At 37.6% G+C, this 22351-nt stretch overlaps 1 protein-coding gene across 1 annotated transcript in view; it reads right to left on the bottom strand.

The window, feature by feature from the left end:
* Positions 1–22351, bottom strand: part of FAP (fibroblast activation protein alpha) — a 55276-nt gene that overhangs the window by 16384 nt on the left and 16541 nt on the right. Inside the window, exons 7-17 of the mRNA XM_054044400.1 lie at positions 21392–21464; positions 19912–20032; positions 16267–16421; positions 15198–15301; positions 14728–14863; positions 8531–8575; positions 6780–6884; positions 6626–6696; positions 5783–5836; positions 4531–4655; positions 1867–1914 (exon numbers count right to left, since the gene is read on the bottom strand). Coding sequence (XP_053900375.1) covers positions 1867–1914; positions 4531–4655; positions 5783–5836; positions 6626–6696; positions 6780–6884; positions 8531–8575; positions 14728–14863; positions 15198–15301; positions 16267–16421; positions 19912–20032; positions 21392–21464 — 1037 coding nt within the window. The remainder of the gene's footprint in view (positions 1–1866; positions 1915–4530; positions 4656–5782; positions 5837–6625; positions 6697–6779; positions 6885–8530; positions 8576–14727; positions 14864–15197; positions 15302–16266; positions 16422–19911; positions 20033–21391; positions 21465–22351) is intronic.

The following is a 22351-nucleotide window of genomic DNA, read 5'->3' as shown; positions in this document are numbered from 1 at the left end:
GGAAAAATCTTACAAATATGGTAATGAGGTCATACATTGGAAAATCATACACTTGAAGTTGTATTTACATATAAACTGGAACACTGACATATGCTGTATGGGATACAAAGTAATTGATCTTATGTGACTATTATTTTTTCTCTCCTTGTCCACTCACACCTCACTCTTCCGACCTTTTATTTAGTTTATTATGTAGAATACACTCCTGTCTGCAACATGCTTCTCCAAATGTTGACTCTAGTTACATCCATTGTCCTGAATAATGGATTACTGCACACTCCTCTCTATCCTGACTCATATAGCAAGATATAATGTACTTCTCTGCATTTGAATTAATACTTTAATCTTGTCCTCTGCTGTAACTTCACTGAATTGTAATTTGCAGACTAATTTCTAATCAAATCTCAATATAACCATGTTTATTTACTGAAAAACTTTACTAGATGAATAAGCACCAAACACTGACATGTAAATTTAAAAAGTTATTTTTTTGTATAATTAATATCCAGCACAGATTGTAGTACTGGCACAGTAGAAGTCCACTGAAAGCTACTTTGTGTATCAAAATACTTTCCTATGACTAGGGATGGGCATAGAATGTCGTACCTAATGAGGGTCTGTGACCTGAATCTTCACCCCCAAACTGAAACAGAACCTTACGTGATTTTTTAAACAACTTCCGTTAAACTTTTTGTCATCATTTTACATTTTTGAAAAACGCTTCCTGGTTCTGTGACTGCAGTAATACCAGAAGAATACAGGCTGACCAGGAACAGGAAATACCAGAATTCTTTCAAGAAAGTCAGTTATTGTGAATGTCCAGGCCAGTTTTGCAAATCCAGGAATTTTGGATAGCTTGGATAAAGGCTGAAAAACCATCCTGATGTTGGAACCAAACCAAACTGGAGCTCCAAATTTTTTGAAGTCTGTCCATTGCTATAGACAGTCCAAGGTAACCTTCCAGTCTGCACAACTCCCATTTGAATTCATGGGTGGTGTGTGGTCAAATACCTGCCAACCACAATGAAAATGGACTTGCTGCCCCTCCTATGCAATTGCAGGCTAGTCCAAGACGAACACTGTCACGGTCACCTAACAAGAAAGCAATTAGCCCAAGTGGCACAAAGATGACTAAAACAAGTGGCTACATAATTCCCTTACAAAGACAAAAGAAGGCAGCTTGAACAGGTTCTTTCTGCAGTGAAGCAGCATGGCTAAGCAAGGCACAGTGAAGGCAAAGGTAAAAGTCCATTAAATTAAACATTTGTTTCCTAGGCACAAGGAGATACCAGAGTGCCATACTGATAATTCAACACTTTGTTCACCATTTCATACAGATTGTGCTCGTTGCTGGGGAAATTAGAAGGGACCCTTAATGGGCAGATAAAAGTGGCAATTCATGCATAGATTTTGCAGGAGGAGGAGTTGGAAAAACATAGCTAGAGAACAAAAGCACACATGACGGGAATGGAACAACCTTTTCCAGCTCCAAACATTTCTTTTGGATTCCTCACAAAATTTCTAGTCAACCCTTGCTCAGGCAAAATGCAGGTCAATGGCAGTGTGCATAACTAAGGGCTGAGTAGAAACTGTGTATTGAGCTCAGGATTTGGCTCACTGGGAGTTACCAATGCTCAGTATACCCACTGCTTGTAGCAATGCAAAATGCAGGGCTGGATTCAACAATAAAAATACAGTACATCCAAATTTCACAATGTAATACGAAAGAATCTGGGTATTGAATCTGACCCTCAAAGAGGGTTAAAAGCATCTTTAGTGCAAGTCTAAATAGTGACTTATGGGATTTAGTTAGTTAATATTCAGGATAAAAACGACGCACAGAAATATGCAGAATATTTGCAGTACCTCGGTCATTGCTGCTGTCAAAAAGAGTGGAAATAGGAATGCCCGGACCTGTAATGAGAATTAAAAGAAAAAGAAAGTTGTATATCCTTTGAAACATAACTTGGTTCGAAGAGTAGAGTTACTATTAAAATATCAATGATAAGATGTGTCAGATTTCTTGACCGGATGTTTGTATATAACTTCCTTTTTATAGAATCATAGAAATGTAGGGCTGGAAGGGACCTCAAGAGGTCTTCTAGTCCATCCCCCTGCACCTACACCATAAAACAGTAAACTCTCTCTTTGAAAATGTCTTACTAACAAGTATAATAATAGCTGTTACCAAGGCCCAGGCATAGTGTAATTATACAGCCACATCAAATGACTGTATGATTGCCCTCCTTTTGATAATTGCTGCATAATCATGCTTCAGAATCCAAGCTTTCATTTAAAAATAAATAAATCTTACAGTTGCACTGAATATTTTCAAAAAGTGAACTGAACTTCCACATGGTGCTCTCTGCTTGAGTCTGCAGACAGTCTGAAACAATGCTCTAAGAAAAGGTGTGAACTATCCCAAGCCATCTCAATAATATGTCAACTCAGAAGCCTAAGGATGTCAATTTAAATGTCATCATTGTTAACCAAATGTGATGAAATCACCATATGCCCAATATGTCGTTACTGTTTCATGTCAAAAGTGTGCAGCTGGCGCATTTGTGTCTCAGTAGTGACCCAGGTTTCAGATCCATACAAAAAAGATAGAAGCCACTACTGTTTGATAGATACGGATCATAGTCCAAGTTGATACGTGGCACTGACACCACGGAAGCTTTCCAAGAGCATAACACTCGCAGCCTTGTGGATTCAAGGTTTCATGTCACCAAGGCAGCTTCCTTCCCTAACAATGGAGCCGAGATACTCATGATACAAACAAGGATGTCAAGCATCGTACCAGCCAGCCTCCAGTGTCTTCCCAAGTGACTCAATGCCAGCTCAGGTGGCTTGGGCATCTGCTCTACATGTCACATTCCATAGCAGCCCACCAGTTTTATACATTTGATACAACAAAATTTGGATGGAGAAGACCTCATGGGCAGCCTCATACATGCTGGAGGGATGTCGTGGCTTCCAACCTCACCTGCCTCAGTCTTAATATAGAGCAGGCCGTAACACTGACAGGAGACTGGGTTCTGTGGAAATGGGTGATCTGAAATGTGCACTCTGTGCTCCATGAGCAACATAATGAATGAATGACTGATTGTTAACCAGACTAGCTTCCCATCCAGTCTTGGTACCAAAAGCTCCAATGTCCCCTACCAATCTGTCTAAATTTCCATCATATCATCTACAATGCTGTGATGTATTTTTAATAGAAAAATCTGGCACAATGAAAAATTGTGGGAAATGTAAATTCAATTTAGTAGCAAAATATAAAACTACAAAGTTTTCTGTATTAAATTGTACTGTACTGGACTGGGAACTGTGAGGGATACAAGCATGAGGGGGAAGGCAATGTTGCACAATTCTGGGGTTCCTAGTGCATAACACAGGAGTCACTGCCACACACATTATGTCAAAAGCACTGCTTAGGAAATGGATTCTTGGCCATTACCAAACAACAAAGCTCTAGGGAGGAAGGTAACTTTTAAACCCCTCAAAGACCATTTCTTTCCTGTAGACAAGGTGACATCCAGCTAATAGCTAAGGTGCCATTACATAAGGTGAACTCAAAATTAACAATGTGAAATGGGCTTCTGAGAACATGTCACATCACATTTGCTAAGGTGAGTGGATTTCATGTGGTGATGACAATATCAAATATTCTTGGCAAGGATGATTGAGAGGTGTTATCATTCTGTTACATTTGCTCCGGTGGCTGGGGTTTTTATTGTGTGTACAGCTGAACATTCAGTTCATATTCTGAAAGATGGTAACAAAAGATGCTACACTACATATAGGATTGGGAAGGATGAAATGTATAGTTTTTTGCCTTTGAATTTTTATATGATATACTGTCCATTATTTACAGTGCCCTGATAATGGGTGAAAACCTGGCCCACTGAGGTCTAGGCAAAATCTCTATTGATTTCAATAGGACCAAAATTTCACCCACTTCTGCCTTGAGAGCAATTTCAAAGGTTTCATATTTATCCCTGTGTCTCGCTGCATTTATTTTCAGAAAGTTTATATTTGTTGTAAAAAACTACATCACTTAGAAAACTGTCAGCAGTTTTAGGGTCAAATTCAGCCCTAATATAAGCAGGCTCAAGTCTTACTGACTTCAGTGGGAGTTGCATCTGCTTATGCCACAGCTGGATTTGGCCTTCTATGTTAGAATCAAAGTACAGATTAGCTGGAACCCAAATAATGAAACAGAAAGGCTGAAGCTGGCTGAAGTTGGTCAGGAAATGATTTTTTTTTTTCCTGTGAAATATTTTAACAAATTTGTTTTAGCCAATTTTTTTTAGGTTTTTGTAAAAAAACTGAAATCCCAAAAAACAAAAATACTTTGGTTTTCAGCAACTGAGAACATTTTTTTTGCAGTTTTTGGCAACCAACATTTTTCAGTTTAAAACTTCTTTTGTCAACTGAATGAATATTGCCTGGAATAAATATCATCATCTCGCTCATATTCCCTTGAAAATACAACTTAGAATTTGTTTGGTCACATACTATACTTACCATAACAGACTAGGGCATAATACTTAGCATTTTCACTGAATCTCGCTGTATAATACTGGCACCTTTCTTTCCTTAGATTACAAGTAATGCATTGTTTCCTTAGAGGATTGCTTCCAATGCTAATTCTAGGAGGAAATGAAAACAAAATAATACAATATAATATTGCTTTGAAGTACATTTTCCACATAATGCTGCCTCACCTGCTCCAAACATCTATATTGTAAAGTCAAGTCACATTTAAATTTCACTTTCTAATCAATGTTTACAGTTTTTCAATATTTTTAAACAATAGTTGTATGATTCAGACAATATTCCTCTCCCCTCTCCCCAGTGCCAACTTTCAGATATATGCTTAGTATTTCTGGGATCGTATTTTCAAAGTCAATGTGGCCTGTCTATTTAGATATTCAGGTACTAATATGGCCCTCATCACCATACAATCTGAATGCCTCACATTTATTATTAATGGATTTTACTCTCACGACATCTCAGAGGTAGGGAAGTACTATCTTCCTTTTACTGATAGGAAACATAGGATAGGCCAGTGGTCGTAGCTCCCATTGGCCAGGAATGGTGAACCGCAGCCACTGGGAGCTGCGGGAGGCCATGCCTGCAGATGGTCAATGTAAACAAACCGTCTCGCGGCCCACCAGCAGATTACCCTGACGGGCCGTGTGCAGCCTGTGGGCTGCTGGTTGCCCACCACTGGGATAGGTTAAATTACTTTCCCAAGGTCAGACAGGAAGTCTGTGGCTAAGCTGGGAATTGAAGCCGGTCACCTGAGTCCAAGTCCAGTGCCCTATCCACTAGACCCTGTTTCCTCCTCCATTTGTTTGTGAGTATAAATTGCATTTAAAAACACTTGCATATGCATTTTTAGCACTATCACATATGTGTTCAGGTGATTTACACATACAAGTCTATCACATATACATGATAGTATCAAAATGTACCTGGAAGTGATATATACAGAAATGGGGGGCACACTTTGAAAATGTATCCCAATGTTGTGTGCCCCTCCAAAACGCATGGTCACTTTAAATATAGTAATACATATTATCTATTCATTGCAAGATACTCGCATATGCAGTGCAACAGCCCAATTCAAATTTTAGGTAAGAACTTCTTGATATTTACTCTTAACATTTTGAAACTGTTTCTGACTGTGTAGAATTCTCTTTTATATGATATAAACCCAGATCCATCTGATATTAATTTAATCAATATTTATAAAAGTTTGATATGAACTTACTTGTATATATTCCTTCTCCCTGGATAGCCTTCAAATTCATTGCTTGAATAGAATCTATAAATTAATTTGCTTGTTATTAAGTAGTCCATGAAATCATAAGTTGTGAATTAGTATTGGGCATCCTAAGTCAGAAGCCTGCTTGAAAAGTTATATTTAACTAAACTAGAATTTGGATTTTGACTTCTTTTGTGTGTGGGGTATCAAGATGTAACAGTGGGTTAAGTACCCTAGTTTTTCATCCCTCGCAACCTTTGTTCAAATCCTAAGAAGATGGCAAGTGAACCATAAAATTTAATCACTTCATCCTACTTCCCAGGTGTTAGTTGATCAACTAGGTGTAATGTATAGATCCATCTGTACAACAGAGGACTAAGCATAACTGTAGAGTATGACTCAGATTCAGCAGAGCATTTGCTCAGCCCTAAGCACTGAAGTCCTGCTGAATGGTGATGGGTTTACTCACATGCTTAAAGTTCTTTGCTGAATAGAGACCTAAAAATTATTAGAAAAAAATGGTGGACCTTGATTTTCAAAAGGTCTTTCAGAAGCCCATGTGTGCAAAAATGTGCATATTTGTACACAAAATTTACTATAGCTGTGTCCATGGACTGGGTATTTCCACCATAGCTAACTATGGCCATGTGCATGCCCAAATACCTGATTTCTGTACACAGCTGTGGTAATTCTAGTAAAATTGCACACAGGTCCCAGGCACCTGCCTCTTTGAATATCAGGGTCCAATGAGACTAATGGAACCCTGAAAAAAATCAGTATAATTGTAGTACATTCTTACGGACAGCAAATAGCACATAAACAATAGGCTCTGCTCTGTAGAATACTTACATTGCATCATCCGTTACTTTGAAAATGTATATCGCCTCCCATTGTCCATTTGTAATTGGTATTGCATTTTCCTATAAAACGAGATATATAGCAAGGTTATTTCAGGAACCTACAATATAGGAATTTACTGAGGATAATTCTTTGTTTGACGTACCACTGAGCCTTTGATGTAATGAATATGTTTATAACCAGCCTTATCACTAAAAATTTTGTAGTATGAAGTGGTGTCTGAAGTAAAATATGGTGTTGAAACGAAGAACTGAAACAAAGGAACAGAAACAAAAACAACCAGGCTTTTTGAGCAGTTTATAATATACACAGTTTACAATATGTACATTAAAGCAACCAGAGAGTGCTTTAACTGGCCTTCCCTTTTATCACAGTGTACATTTTGTCAAACTTCTTAACTGGTAACTGGCCACAATGCCTGCCAACATGTACACACGCTTTCTGCTTCATGCAGGTGGGATTATTTGTGTGTGTGTGTGTGTGTGTGTGTGTGTGTGTGTGTGTGTGTGTGTGTTTGGTTTGATTAATTTTTTAATTTAGTCATTTTTTAATTATAGTCAAAGTTGGTGATTTTTAAAAATAAAAAAGTTTTTGAATAAAATTAGTATTTGTGAAAGGTGCTGGGACTAATAGTCCTGGTGACTAAAGTTTTCTGTTTATATTCAAAGCAGGTACAGCATGGGGCAGAGGCTGTCCAAGCTTCTCCACTCTGCCCCACCAATATGCTTCAGTCCTGTTGGGGTATAAATATAGTTCAATCTCTATTCCTGCTCAAACCTTGGTCTCTGCTGAGACAGTTAACAAGGAAGCCAGTTACTGCCAACTGTGATTTTTATTTTTTAAATAAGAGAAAATGGTCTGAAGCCACCAACCCATTTCACATATGCCATCAGACACTCATTAGAGTCTATGACTTTCCAACACTGCTGACCTGAGCTGTATTTGAACCTGTGACCCCAGAGCTAAATTGTTCTGTATTCCATTATTAATCATCCTAAACCATGAAACCCCCCATAGAGAATAAAGCAAAATTATTTTGTGCAGTTTCTATTAGTTCTTATAGCAACCTGTCATCATTAATCCAAAAGTGAATGTAAGGAAAAGGGGATCTAATAAAGTGTCTTATCCCTGTAGATGCATAGTAGTTATCTCAAATAATAGGACTGTGTGTACTGCAAATTGAAGTTTTCAATTAAGACCAGTGTAAGAAGATGCAGAAACTGCTTGATTGAATCTTGGTAATTGACTTTGTCATGCTTGAGGAGTAATAGACAGATATATAGGACATAGAAACTATGGATGGATGGATAGATAGATATCCGAATGCTGTGAGAGCTACTGGACATAGATATTTATATTGATGTATTGGCAGTTGAAAGCAAGTATCAGTTACCCACAGGTTTCTGGTCTCTGGCTTCAAAGGCTTCTCACTTGGTGAGGAAGAGCAGCACTTTTCACTAAAATTGTGCTCTGAAAACACTGTTTACATTTCAGAAATATATTTATTATAGATATGTCCGGAGGAATAGGAGCTGCCCAGTGATGCCAGAGGAACTTTTTTTATCTACGTCCTCTGCCAGCAGAATGCCTCTCGCAGCCACTCCTGGCACTGTGCACTCAGGTCCTTCTCACTTATGTGAATATGATTTCTATAACTTCAGTATAGCCCAAAGTCATTAAGACTGAGATCTGCAAAGTCAATGGGAGGTGGGTGCCTACCTCCCTCAGTCACATTGAAAATCCCAGCCTTAAAATGCATCAGGTGTAGTGTTCTATATATATATATATTCCATGACACAGTATGCCAGCTTATTCATTTTTCCAACGTTATTGTGAAGATAAGTAAGTTACAGTAGCTTTTCAATAAATGATAGTAAAAGACAACAAAAACCCTACTCCACCAGTCCATCCTGTCTGACTCTCTTCTATATGCTGCCGATTCTGAAAAACAAAATGAAGGGCAAAACCTTTAGGATGTGTAGGAAAGAGAAGAGCACAATTTATTCACAGAGAGGAAAGTTCTTCAAATAAATATGGAACTGCAAACTGACATTGTAGAAGGATTTTAGGGCTAAATTCAAATCACTCCTGAAATAACATGTTCCAGGAAACTTAGAAGGATACCTGACAAAAGTATCAGGACTATATTAACAATCTTTCATAACATATCAATAAAAACTAGAATTAATGGCTATTTTATCTCAGTTAATTTTTCATTAAAAATCAATCCTTTCAGGACTATTAATGTTAAAAATGTGGGTAATTTGGCATAGTTCCACTGACTTCAATAGAGTGATGCTGATTTACATCAGCTGAGAGGAATGGAGCCTGTATTTTATGTTCATTTTCAAATTTACACCTGAACTTTTCCCATAGACTTTATATACTGTAGCACATAAGCTACATCAGATCACACAGTTGGAGGAGTCTTTTATACCCAAGCACCATGGGGCACTGATGAGCAATGGGGAATTCTTTCTCCTTTTCTCCTCTGGCAGAGGCTAAATGCATAGTATCATGTTCCGGATTCATTTATTTACACCTTTGTAAATCCAGAGATATTCCATTTAATTCAGTGGAGTAACTCTAGCTTCACAGCAATATAACAGATCAGAATCTGATCAGCTTCCTCCATGGCATTCGAACTCTCAGCAGTCTGGAGAGAAAACTTTTCACTACTCTGCAGACTGATTCTGGGGACTCTAACTTGTGTGAATAGTCCCACTAAAGCCAATTAAAATATATTCCTCTTTTAACATAATTCATATTTATAGACTCAATGGCTGAATTTTTTTTAAAAGTGACTAGTGGTTTTGGGCACCTCAATATTTGTGTGCCCAACTTGAGATACCATAATGTGACTGGATTTTGAGAGAACAGGTGCTCAACCTCTCTAAGGTGTTTCAATTGGGTACACAAGAAGTAGAATTAAGGATTAATGTGTAGAATTTAGACACTGAAAATCACTAGTCTCTTTTAAAAATGTGGGCATCTGGAACTCCTCATATCGCTAAGGATTTTCAGGATTTAGGCCCTTATAATATTTTAGTGTTGACCTTTAAAAAATGGCTTGTACAGATTTATTCAGAATGTATTGTACAGAATGTATTGAAATCAGTTATTTTACTAGCTCTAATGATCCTTTTACATTTTTAGGCTTTGATTTGTGTTTGACTTAGAAAGTTTCTAATGCATTTCCAATAGTTTCTAATGACTTTTTCATTGCAGACTGTAATGTCCTGATTGTTAGATGGAACTAAATTATTTACTGGTTAATGCTAACAATTCTGCATGCAATAGATTTATAAGTTTTTTAATTTTATAAATTAGTGGGGTTTTTTTAAACTGTTCATTTAATGGAACATTTCTTCACAGTCTGGAGCCCTGTGAAATGTGCACACCAAAATTAGCTCTCAGAAGAAAACATCTTGCATTTCTTATCCTTAATGTAGCATCTCAATTAACATTCAGAATTGTGCCTTTTCCTCCTCTCGTCAATCCTGCAAGGTGCTATGCTTGCTGACTTTAGTGGAAGTTGAGGGCATTCAGCACCTCAGAGGAGCACTCAACACCTTGCAAGATGAAATCCTTATGCAGCACTCTGTTGAATAATTAACTCAGGTGCTTGGCTTTGTTTCTTATTAATAGAAAAAATGCAAACAGAAAGGGTAAAATTTTTCAGGTTAATAAGTCTACAAGTAAAATAACATTCAATTTAACTGTGTGCAATTCTGCCCACTAGCATCTTACAGTCAGCTCACAACTTAGGGCCTGATCAGCAAGTGCTTAAGCATATGAACAATTTTCATGGGACTACTCATGTGAGCAAAGTTATTTAAGTGCTTATGCTTAAAAGTTCAGGCATATTTACATCTATGTATTTTGAAGAAAAACTTTAAATCAATGCCAAATAGAAAATGTTCAAAACAATTTTGTTAATGAAATAATCAACCTTTTGTAAGGGACAAACCTCCAAAGACTTAAGGATGTAAGTAATGCATTCCTGATTTATTTGCCTCTATTTTAATTAAGGCCTTGATCCCACAAATACATAAGCATATATGTGACTTTTCTCACACAAGTAATCCCATGGACTTCTATGGGATCACTCTTATGTGTAAAGTTACTCAAATGCTTAAGTATTATGTGCAAGCCTCTGGCTCACATCAACATGTTTTCATAGGCCTCAATCCTGCAAACACTTACACACACAACTTTTACTCACACAAGTAGTTCCATTGAAATCAAATTGGCTTCTATGGGACTATTCACATAAATAAAAGATAAACACGTGCTTGAGTGTTTGCTGGATCAGGGCTTTAGAAATTACTTGTAAAATATATTATTTTCAAATGCATAAAGCACAGCACATTAATTGTACTTTATGCCCTGGGTTTAATCTGAAAACAAAGCAGAGATGGAACTGTTTTTGCCCGTGGAAATGCACAGAGATGCACTTCTTCAGGACAAATAGAGCTAATGCAGCACTCCCATCTGTTCACACGCCTTCAATTGGCCATTTGTGCAAACTTTAATATGATAAAAGCACTGTGTCACTGTATAAACAAAGTATTATGAAAGCATCAATACAATTAAACAAGGATTGTGAACACAATCCTGCAAGATGCTGATCACTCTGGCCCCGATCCAGCAAAGCACTTAAGCACATACTTAACTTTAACATGGAATTAGTCCTATTGAAGTCATTGACATGCTTAAAGTTAAGCACATGTGCTTATGTGCTTTGCTGGATCAAGAATGATCCAGCATCTTGCTGGTAGACCCCTTAATCCCTTGATGTTTCTAAATCCTTTCGATTTTCTATATCAACTTTAATCCTCAAAACACATATCTCTTACTGATGGGACACAGATTCCATTTTAAGGAAAATCTGAATTGAATCTGTTATATAATGAAAATGGCCTTTTTTGGAAATGTAAAATTGCTTATAGCACTGGCTCTCAACCTTTCCAGACTACTGTACCCCTTTCAAGAGTCTGATTTGTCTTGTGTACCAAATTTCACCTCACTTAAAATCTTATAAAATGAGACATAAAAATTCAAAAGTGTCACAGCATACTATTACTGAAAAATTGCTTACTATCTCATTTTTACCATAGAATTATAAAATAAATCAATTGGAATATAAATATTGTACTTACATTTCAGTGTATAGTATATAGAGCAGTATAAACAAGCCATTGTATGAAATTTTAGTTTATACTGACTTTGCTAGTTCTTTTTATGTAGGCTGTTGTAAAACTAGGCAAATATCTAGATGAGCTGATGTACCCCCTGGAAGACCTCTGCATACCCCCAGGGGTACATATACCCCTGGTTGAGAACCACTGACTTATAGGACCCTGATCTGCAAATTGCATCCGAGTAACTTTACATTACTGTGTCTGAAATGTTGCAATGCAACTGTTCACGTGTGAAAAGTTACTTGCATGCATAAGCTTTTGCAGGATTGAAACTTAACTTTCTTACCTTTTAAAGTCTCAGCAATATCTGCTGTACATATAATTTGTAAAGTTCATTTGAGTAAATTGAAATGTCATGTCCTTTATATTTGCAGTATGTAAACTAACAAAAATCATTGTATAAAACAGACAAAAAACTTCTTTCTTTATAAAATTGGTTGCTTGATTCTATATATCCTAAACTTCAACCTGAAGTGAATATTTATGGATGGTTAAACATAACCTCTAGAAGCAAGATTTATGCCCATTATGAGACAATTTTGACTACAGGAGCATGAATGAGGCTTCCATACTGAAATTACTGCACTTCAGTGTTAACCATTTTTTGGGGCATCTGTATGAAATTTATCAGAGAACTGTTGACCACAGCTCTCTCATCTCTGTACATCTTCCTCTCACTCTCAATGTACATAGTTTTGAACTATTCGAACTGAAATAATTTAGGACCTGCTTCAAATACAGCCTTAACGTAAACTTCCAAAGCACATAAATCAGATGCATTTTTTCACAATTAGGCTCCTCCCTGCGAGGAGATCTCCTGGTTCAGAAATAAAGAGGAGAATTAAACCCAATAGTTTTGAAGTCAGTGGATATCTGTTTTGTGTTTTTATTTAAACTCTTTGAAAACACAGTACTGACAATTTGGTTTTTTGCTTTTGTAACTAGATTTTATTTATTTATTTACTTTGCAGAGGAATCACAGTATCATGAAATAATTCACCATTAGTTCTAGGTTATTACTTACAGTAACTCCTCGCTTGACATTGTAATTATGTTCCTGAAACATGCTACTTTAAGTGAAATGATGTTAAGTGAATCCAATTTCCCCATAAAAATTAATGTAAATAGGGGTGGTTAGGTTCCAGGGAAATTTTTTTCATAAATAAATAAATAAATAAAATGATACATTGTTTAAAACTTATACATAACAATTTAATACTGTTCACAGCTATGATGATTGTGAAGCTTGGTTGAGGTGGTGGAGTCAGAAGGTGGGATATTTCCCAGGGAATGACTTACTGCTAAATGATGAACTAGCACTCGGCTGAGTCCTCAAGAGTTAACACATTGTTGTTAATGTAGCCTCGCACTCTACAAGGCAGCACGAATGGAGGGAGGGAAGACAGCATGGCAGAGAGAGACAGACACACACACCGTGTGTGTGTGTGTGTGTGTGTGTGAGAGAGAGAGAGAGAGACTCGCATTGCCCCTTTAAGCATGCTGACCCCACTCTAAGTACATTGCCTTTTTAATTAGATCAGCAAGTTGAGACAGCAGCTGCTGCCAGCACACTCCCTCCTTCCTGAGCCCTGTTGTGTCTCCCCACTGCTCAGTGGAGATGGGGTAAAGGAGCGGGGGGGCAGCGGGGCGGGACACCTGACATTAGCACCCCTCTTCTCCCCCTCCCCCTGCACAGCAAGCAGGAGGCTCCCGGGAGCAGCTCCAAGGCAGAGGGCAGGAGCAGCACAGGACAATGGGGGGGAGGGACAGCTGAACTGTCCGGCAATTGATAGCCTGCTGGGCGGCTGCCACACAGGGAACTTAGGGGACCTGATGGGGGGCTGCCGGTCTACCCAGGTTCCAAGTCCCCACCAGCTAGCTCCAACGGGCTGCTCTTCCTGCAAGCAGTGGACAAAGCAGGCCGCTGCCAAACAATGTTATAAGGGAGCATTGCGCAACTTTAAACGAGCATGTTCTCTAATTGATCAGCAATGAAACAACGTTAATTGGGATGACGTTAAGTGAGGAGTTACTGTATTTAGTTTAACAGTGAGGGTGATTAACTAATGCAGTGGTTTTCAACTTTTTTTCATTTGTGAAACCCTAAAAATTTTTGAATGGAGGTGTGGTCCCCTTTGGAAATCTGAGATATAATCTGTGGACCCCCAGGGATCCGCAGACCACAGGTTGAAAACCACTGAACTAATGGAACAAACAACCAAGGAAAGTGGAGGATTCTTCATCTCTTGATGTTTTCAGATCATGATGAATACCTTTCTGGAAGATATGCTTTAGTCAATCACATATTATAGGGCTCAATACAGAGGTAACTGGGGGAAGCTCTATGGCCTGTGTTATACAGGCGGTCAGGCTAGATCAGTGGTTCTCAACCAGGGGTACATATACCTCTGGGGCTACGCAGACATCTTCCAGAGGTAATCAACTCATCTAGATATTTACGTTACAACAGGCTACGTAAAAAGCACTAGTAAAGTCAGGACAAACTAAAATGTCATACAGACAGCGACTTGTTTATACTGATCTATACACACTGTACACTGAAATGTAAGTACAATATTGATATTCCAATCGATTTATTTTATAATTCTATGGTAAAAATGAGAAAGTCAGCAATTTTTCAGTAATAGTGTGCTGTGACACTTTTGTATCTTTATGTCTGATTTTGTAAGCAAGTAGTTTTTAAGTGAGGTGAAACTTGGGGGTATGCAAGACAAATGAGACTCCTGAAAGGTTGAGAGCCACTGGGCTAGATGATCTAATGGATCCTTATGGCCTCAGAAATCTATGAATCTATACTCAAAGTTCTGTAACTTCAACTGTAAATTAGTTTTCACAGCAATGTTAAGCATATATTTCAATGTGCAGTACCTCTGGACAGTACCAGGAATTGGAGTTTTCTTGGAAGTCACATATAGCTAAGACAGAAAAATTCTGGATTCGCTTTAGCCATTGCACGCCGATTCGATTATCTGTTACCCAAGTGAGCCAAGTGAAATAGTGATCACTAAAAACAAAGAATGAAAGCTGGTTATTACAGTATACAAATGGGCTATTGCTATTGCATCCATTATGGCCCCAATCTTGCTCTACTGAAGACAATGGAAAATCTCCCATTGACTTCAATGGTGCTGGATTCGGCCCTATGTGAACAAGGATTGTGAACTGCATAATGTATGAACCAGTAAAAGCAGTATCTAAAACTTCAGATTAGCTCCAGATCCATAAATATGAAGCTGCAGCATTCAGAACAGAACCTCCAGAAAAGAAAATAAGAGGTCCCATCATTTAACACTAAACAGAAAGAAAAGGAAAAGAAGATGAATTTGAGAACACACTACCTTGATGCTATCACTGCAGGAACAGGTACTTCCTTAGGACCTAAACCTTCAGGGTTAGTAGTGTCTACAATAAACACTCTAACCGTAGGATTTTTAGCCCCAGCCTTCAAAGGAAATGTATTACCAGGTTATTCAATTCAAGCTCTGGAGGATTAGTTACCATTTTAAAAAATTAACATCTTTTCTTTCAAGAAAGCAATCAGTTTTTTAAAGAATTTAAAGTATTTTGAAATATTGATATTACTGAACATAATGGGGCAGATTTTGATCTTACTTAAACTAATGTAAATCTGGAGTAACTCACTGTGGCAGTTTGTTATTCCACTTAGCATTAGTTCATGCATCAAGAAGAAAACAACTTATCTAATTCAATGTCCATCCAGCCAGCTTGGGGGTAGAAAACATGAAATTAGGTGAAGTTCTTCTCTCCTGTGTACAATGTAGATCTCTGGAACGTATACTGCCCCAGTTTTGTGCAGAAGACTCCAACTAGGGTCATAGGAGATGTCCAATACAGAACAATCAACTTGGCCTTATATTTGGAATTACGGATATAAGGCCTGAACCAAAGCCCATTTAAGTCAGTGAGGACCTGACTGACCTGAAGTCAGTGGGCTTTAGATCAGGTCGCTAAAGGATTTAAATAAATTTGAGATCTCACATCCTCTTATTTCTCAGTGTAATGTAGGCTTTTTTTTTCAATACAGTATGTTATGATAAAGACATTGTTAAGCAACACAATAGGTACATCAGGTAGGAAAGCAAAGTAGGGCCCAGATCCTCCTAACCTTTACGCACATGCTTAACTATACTTCCATGAGTAGTTCCATTTATTTCATTGGGACTACTCCCATGTGTGTAAAGTTATACACATGTTTATGTCTTTGCAGGGTTGGGGCTCAAGTTTACTTCCTTAAATTAATTCTAAGATAGAACAGGATTAAACACCGCTCCACAGCAGTACAAACAATTTTCATGCACATTTTGGGTGTCTCTATTTAAAAATCATCACAACTCATTTACAAACTAAGGGGAATTAAATGGCACCCATTTAAAATAAGCAACATACCTTTGGATATGGAATAGTTACTTTTCTAGGATATTGGTCCTCACCATAATATGAATATTCAATAACTGGTATGTCAGTATCATTAAATTCTATATATGCTATAAACTTTCCATTTGGAGACCACCACAGAGCATATTTCACAGCAAGCATTTCCTCTAAAAAAAATGTACACGTTAATTACAGCTCATGATTTATGACCTAACAAAGCAACATGACCTAACAAATAATAGCACCTAAAATTATCTTGCCATCAGTGTACTCATCACTCCTCAACCAGAGAACTGTGCTATATAAGAAAGATCTTGACGCTGCAAAGCACTTAAGAACATGAATAACTTATGCATGCTGTAGTCTATGTTAAGTAGAAATTTGGTTTTGGTTTAAGTTAGCCTAAGTATAGAGGAGTAGGGAAAATTGAGATGACTAGTGTGAGAAAAGTTAGAGGTAAGTTGGAGATAGTAAAATGGGAAAATTGAAGTTGGTGAGGACATGACCCAAGGCTATCTTGTGGCTATGTTTCAGTTATAACTGGCTTTGGCATGGACTTTACTGAGTGTTTTTAAGAATTGTGAATGTTTTATTAAAATACTGTCTATATTGATAGTAGGGGAAAGACATTGGTGCAGATATTAATTTAAATCACGTATAATGTAAAGAACCAATAAGGAGTTGGCAGAAATGTGAAGGTGGTAATGGGTAGGTTTAATGTCAATTAGTATTATAAGACTGGGGAGAGTTCCAATTAACATCAGATGGGTACCGTTAGATTCCAGGATTATAAAGCTGTACTTCACTCTGCTTTCAGTGGACTGATGATCACTCATTAATACATTATTGAGTGTAAGTATAATTGCAGTATTGTGCAAGTTATAATTGCATGCCTGTTTGAGTAATTAATATTTTTTCTTTTGAATAACATTTAGTGTTATCATTCAAACTATTGCTTAGTGGTCATCTACTAAATACATTTTTTTGTAACCAACCTAGAGGCTCGAACCTGAAAACTAAATTATGTTTTATTCCCTTATCTTTAACAATTTAATATTCATTGGGAACATTTCAACATAAAAGTTAAAAAGGTTACAATGCAAATAGATCCATTTAAGTCAGCTATTCATATGCTTAAAGTTATATATATGGTTAAGTGTCTTGCTGGATTGAAGCCTAAGAGCCAAATCCTGCTCGCATTGAAGTCAAAACTCCCACTGAGTTTCATTGCCATTAAATAAGTACGTGACTCTTATCTGCAAAGTTCAGATCCGGATCCAATTTCCCCCAAAATTTAAGCGAGTTTCAATCCAGAATTTTGTTTATACATTATAAAAATGTGCCCAAGCCACAATGTTTAAACTCCCAATAGTGAGGGTATTCCGATCCAGTGCTATGGTTCAGATATCATCCAGTGCACAATAATGTTCATTATAGCTGGACTGCTTCATGAACTGCTTTTAGAAGTGAACTTTGAAGAAAATGAAGGATTGGATCTAGTGAATGTGAGGCTGTCCCAACCATTGAGAACAGCATAAAGGCAGTCACCATGTCTGAAAGAGGAAAAGAATTATGGGTGTGATCAAGAAAGAAGGAAGGGGTAGTGAGCATGGGAATCAGGTGGAAACTGATGGGAAAATATCCTCCCTTTATTCATAGCACTGCTCTGAGGAAAAATAAATTATGTGCAGTACATTAAAAGCTCATGTTTCCTATCTGAAAAATACCTTAACAAATTGGTTCATTGTTGATTTTTATAAGCAGATTCATTCTGTTCCTAAACACCAAAAAAAGATTTTCATTCTGCATCAGACCACTGGTTTATCTGGTCAGGTACTGGGATTAGCCAGAAGAAGGCAGAAACTAATAATGAACCTGGACTTTTGTGCAATGCTATGCATGGGGCTGAGGGGGGAGGAAGATAGAATATTCCTTCTTGATCTGACAGGTAAATGATTTATGCCCTGAAGCAATAAGTCTGGTTACTAGTTTCATTATCACCACTTGTACAACTACAGATATTAAATGTCATAACGTTTTCCCTACTCCTTTATAAAATAAAGCTACAGTATGCATTTCCATGACCTACTGGAGCAGTGAAATCCATAGATTGATTATATGATGTGTAAAAATACATGTCCTTTCACCGATTCTAAATATACTACTCTTCAATTTTAGGTGCCCCCTTGCTCTATTGCAACAGAGTAAAAAGGAAGCAATTATTAGTTATCATTTCCCAAAATGTAGGATCTTTTACAAATTGCAGGGACCCATAAAACAAGACACTTTCCCACACCTCTGAAACTCCCTCCTATATATTGATAGGATTTTGCAATATCAGTATGCTCTTCTGTTCAACCTTACTAGTGCACTTCTCTAGTTACAAGTGGTGAAACCCATTTTTTGCCTATACTTTTTTGCATACAAGGAACAACACAGGGCAGGGTGTGCTGATATGGTGAGACATCAGAACATCGTTGGCACGTCATGAAACAAGAAACTGAAAGATAATCTCAAAAGTACTACAAGTCCACCAATCTTTGGGTCCATGTAATTGCGCTAGGCTCAAGAGAGGTACTGTTTTACAAAAGATTAGCATAGGCAAATATATTTATTAATAGGCCAGCCCAATTGCTTTGTGGTAGCAAATCAAGCTACTTCCTGCTTAATTGAGTCTGAATCTTGATTGTGGTTTTAAGTCACCACAAGACATGAAGTGCAGGTGTTGTTTTTCAATGGAAAATTTTTGCACATACTCTGCTGTACTAGCCTCCTGATTGGTTCAAAGAGGAACCAGTGCTCCAAAGGGCATTGGGTTCTTGTTGTTCACAGGAGGATGGCTCTAAGGAAGGGAAGATGAGTCTATCTAGTAGGGATACTTTTTTTGTGTTAGGAGGAGGAGGAATTGTGAAAAATGAGGAATAAAAGGGTTGGCATGGAGCCACAAAAATAAGGCCCACGCTTCCTTGCACTGATAAGGAGTGGATAGTTGCACCCAACTAAACACTGCTATCCCAAAAGGACACTACAGGATGAAATCAGACAACAGTGGATGAAAGGAATATTTACAAAGGGCTAAATTCGTTCTAGGATGGCTTCTGCGGGCACAGCTCCTGCTGGAGAGCACCTAAGGAAGGAAGTCCACTGGGGATCCCCAGTGAAAATTACAGATGTCCTAACTTGGCAGAAACTCACAACCGAAATGTAGCAAACTCTGAGCTCTAAATGCAGCACCAACTTGCACAACACCAGAGATTTTAGGGGGGAAAGTGAGAAGTAACTTATCTAACTGAAGCTATAGGCAAAATTTAACTGCAGAGAACGTAGTTTCCTGAGTTGAAATTTTGCCAGGACACTGTGGTTAACATCTCTACTCTTATGAAATGTGACATGGTATCTTGGATGATCACAGGGTCTTGATTTCACATCTCATTTGAAACTGGGACCTCATTGGTTGGCTCATGGACAGTGCTTATTTACCAAGGTGATAGGCACATCATGTACGTAAACAGGCTCACTACGGACTTAGAAAGAAGATTGCAAAATACTAAATCACCAACACCATTTCTTGCTGCACTTAGATATTGCTTGATATTTTCCCATCTAAGTTCTGACCAAACCCTGCCTTGTTTAATGCAGTTTTCAATATTAACTTACCTTCATAGACCCAGTCAGGAATTCCATTAAATATTACATTCTCTTTTCCATTACTAGTTATTTGAATAGATCGATCTTCAGGATATTGTTTCAAATAGATATTATTCTGATACACATATGCCTAAAGATGAGAATTTATTTGTTAGGAATATGTACAAATTATAGAAAAAGGTCTGACCAAATTTTGTACAGTCAATGTTATTGTGTATACATTAGAAATGATAATAAAGTATAATAGGCCAAATCCTGATATCCTTGGTCAAGTAAAATTACAATCAAAGCCTTTGCAAATTTTCCCAAGAACTTAGTACCTCTCTTGGGACTAGGTTTGGATTTGATCTAATGGAAGTACATTACAATTTGAAGGCCAAATTCTGCTCTCAGTTATACCAGTGTAAATCCAGTGAATTTTTGTCATTATGAAAAAAGTGCTATATTTAAACTGTTGATGCAGGTATCTAACTCCCATTAGCTGTACTGGAAAGTACATTGAATAAAAAAAAAAATCCTGAAATATTATTCATAAATGAGTTTGGTTTGGATAAGCACCTAAAAGCTTGCAGTCCTCTTTGAAACTCATTCAAACTTTCTGAAACTCTTGTATCTTTTCAACAGTGCTAGAAATCTCAGGTGAACAGGCTTTCTTGTGAGATTTCAGACATTTCTATTTCTGGTCCTAGCTGGGACCAGCAAGTGTAGCATAAAACATGAGTCTATAATATAAATTTTAAAAGGTGATCAAACTTTACTGGAAATTCAGAAAAGGCTCAGTTCAGATTCAGTTTGAGATTTGAACAAAGGTTCTTATTTTACCTGAACCCGTTTGTCCATTTCTGTTACAAAGAAGGAGCCTGATCCTACAGCCCTTGTTCATCTCAAACGGTTAGTAAAATCAATGGGAGTTTAGGGTGCCAGGACTGTTGCATCAAACCAAAATATGAGGAATTTCTTAGAAAATTGTGTCTCCTGATACTACAAATATTTGATTTAATAACATAAAAATAAAATGTCAATTGCACTGCATTTTAAATGACCACAAAACAGCACTCAAAATTCTCAGGTGGAGCATGTAGCCTGTTTGACCTCTCTTCTTCCACTGTCAGATTTGGAGGTCAGTGAGAGGTCAGATTTGGAGGTCAGTGAGTGCAACTGCTTGTCAGTGTTTTACTAAGAAAATGTCTTAACTGTGAACTGTGTTCAAAGTTCTTGATGAAAGAAATAACGGGACAATAGCAAGTTAAGTATTATTTACTGTTTACGAGCAGTTAAAACATAAGCTTTAGGCTAGAAAAGGTTGTTCTATAATGGTGTTCCCCCTTCCACATTGACTAGCTAAACTGTTATCTTTATTGAGTATGGTTGATAAACACAATTTAAAGGCCTGTGAAAATAGGGCTTAAGCAAACCCACATAACCAAATAAATCAATTCTATTCCATCAAAAAGTAACGTTATTCTAGCACTTCATTATTTTTACTGACCAATTTGTGTCCAACGGGTGACCAGGATATATACTGAATTCTATGTGGAAGTGGATTTTCTGTTACAAAATTACTAAAAAAGACAAAGGAAAGAAGTTGAAATGGCTATTGCCTGCACTATAAACAGATCATAATATTGTACATACATATAAAAGGCAGATTAAAGAAAAAGCACAGAAGTACACTATTTTAACAGCTTTTGTTTTGTGAACAATGCAAAATTGGTGTCAGAAAGCTTGCATTTGCTGTGCAAACAAAGCAGTTAGGCATAAAATAATGTGACTCACGCACAAGGGCTTGCATATGCTAGCATACTTTGTGTGCGCACGTCAGGCAGCCCTGGGTCCGACAGCCTGAAATGCCAGTTTTAACCTGTGTCCAAGTATGGCACAGGCAACTAAGTCACCTGCTATACTGTACAGTGTGCATTACTATTAGAATCGGCTCTAATGATGTGTGAATCATGTGATCACATGGAAGTTCCATGGACCTATCATGTGGCATCACCTCTGAGGAGCCAGCAAAGCATCAGCAGGAGGCATTAGCAGTGCCTGTGTACTTCAGGAGAGCAGCCACAGTGCCATGTGCAATGGCTTTCCTCAGCACCCAAGCTGCAGCAACCCCCTGCCAGCACCTTCCCAGCAATGTAAGAGAGCAGTCAGAATGGAAGGAAAAATCAAATAAAGAAGATGGATAAAGGACAGAAGGAGGGACTAGAAAATTCGGAGCAGTCAGAGATTCAGGCAATCACAGATCAGATAGACCCAAGATGCCTAGTGGTAAAAAGATAGGGGGATTTTCCCACCGTACATTTTTTTCAGGGTAATTTCTGAATTTTGCACCAGCTTATCAAGCAAACAGCAGGCAACTTGAGAGACTGAAGCAACAACAGAACAGTGCAATACTAATATCAGAAGAGAGCTTTCTAATGGAAATGCTAGCAAGCACATATCTAGAGTA

The sequence above is a fragment of the Malaclemys terrapin genome, chromosome 11 (assembly GCF_027887155.1).
Source record: "Malaclemys terrapin pileata isolate rMalTer1 chromosome 11, rMalTer1.hap1, whole genome shotgun sequence".
Taxonomy (NCBI): domain Eukaryota; kingdom Metazoa; phylum Chordata; order Testudines; family Emydidae; genus Malaclemys; species Malaclemys terrapin.
This window is presented reverse-complemented; position numbering and strand designations above follow the sequence as displayed.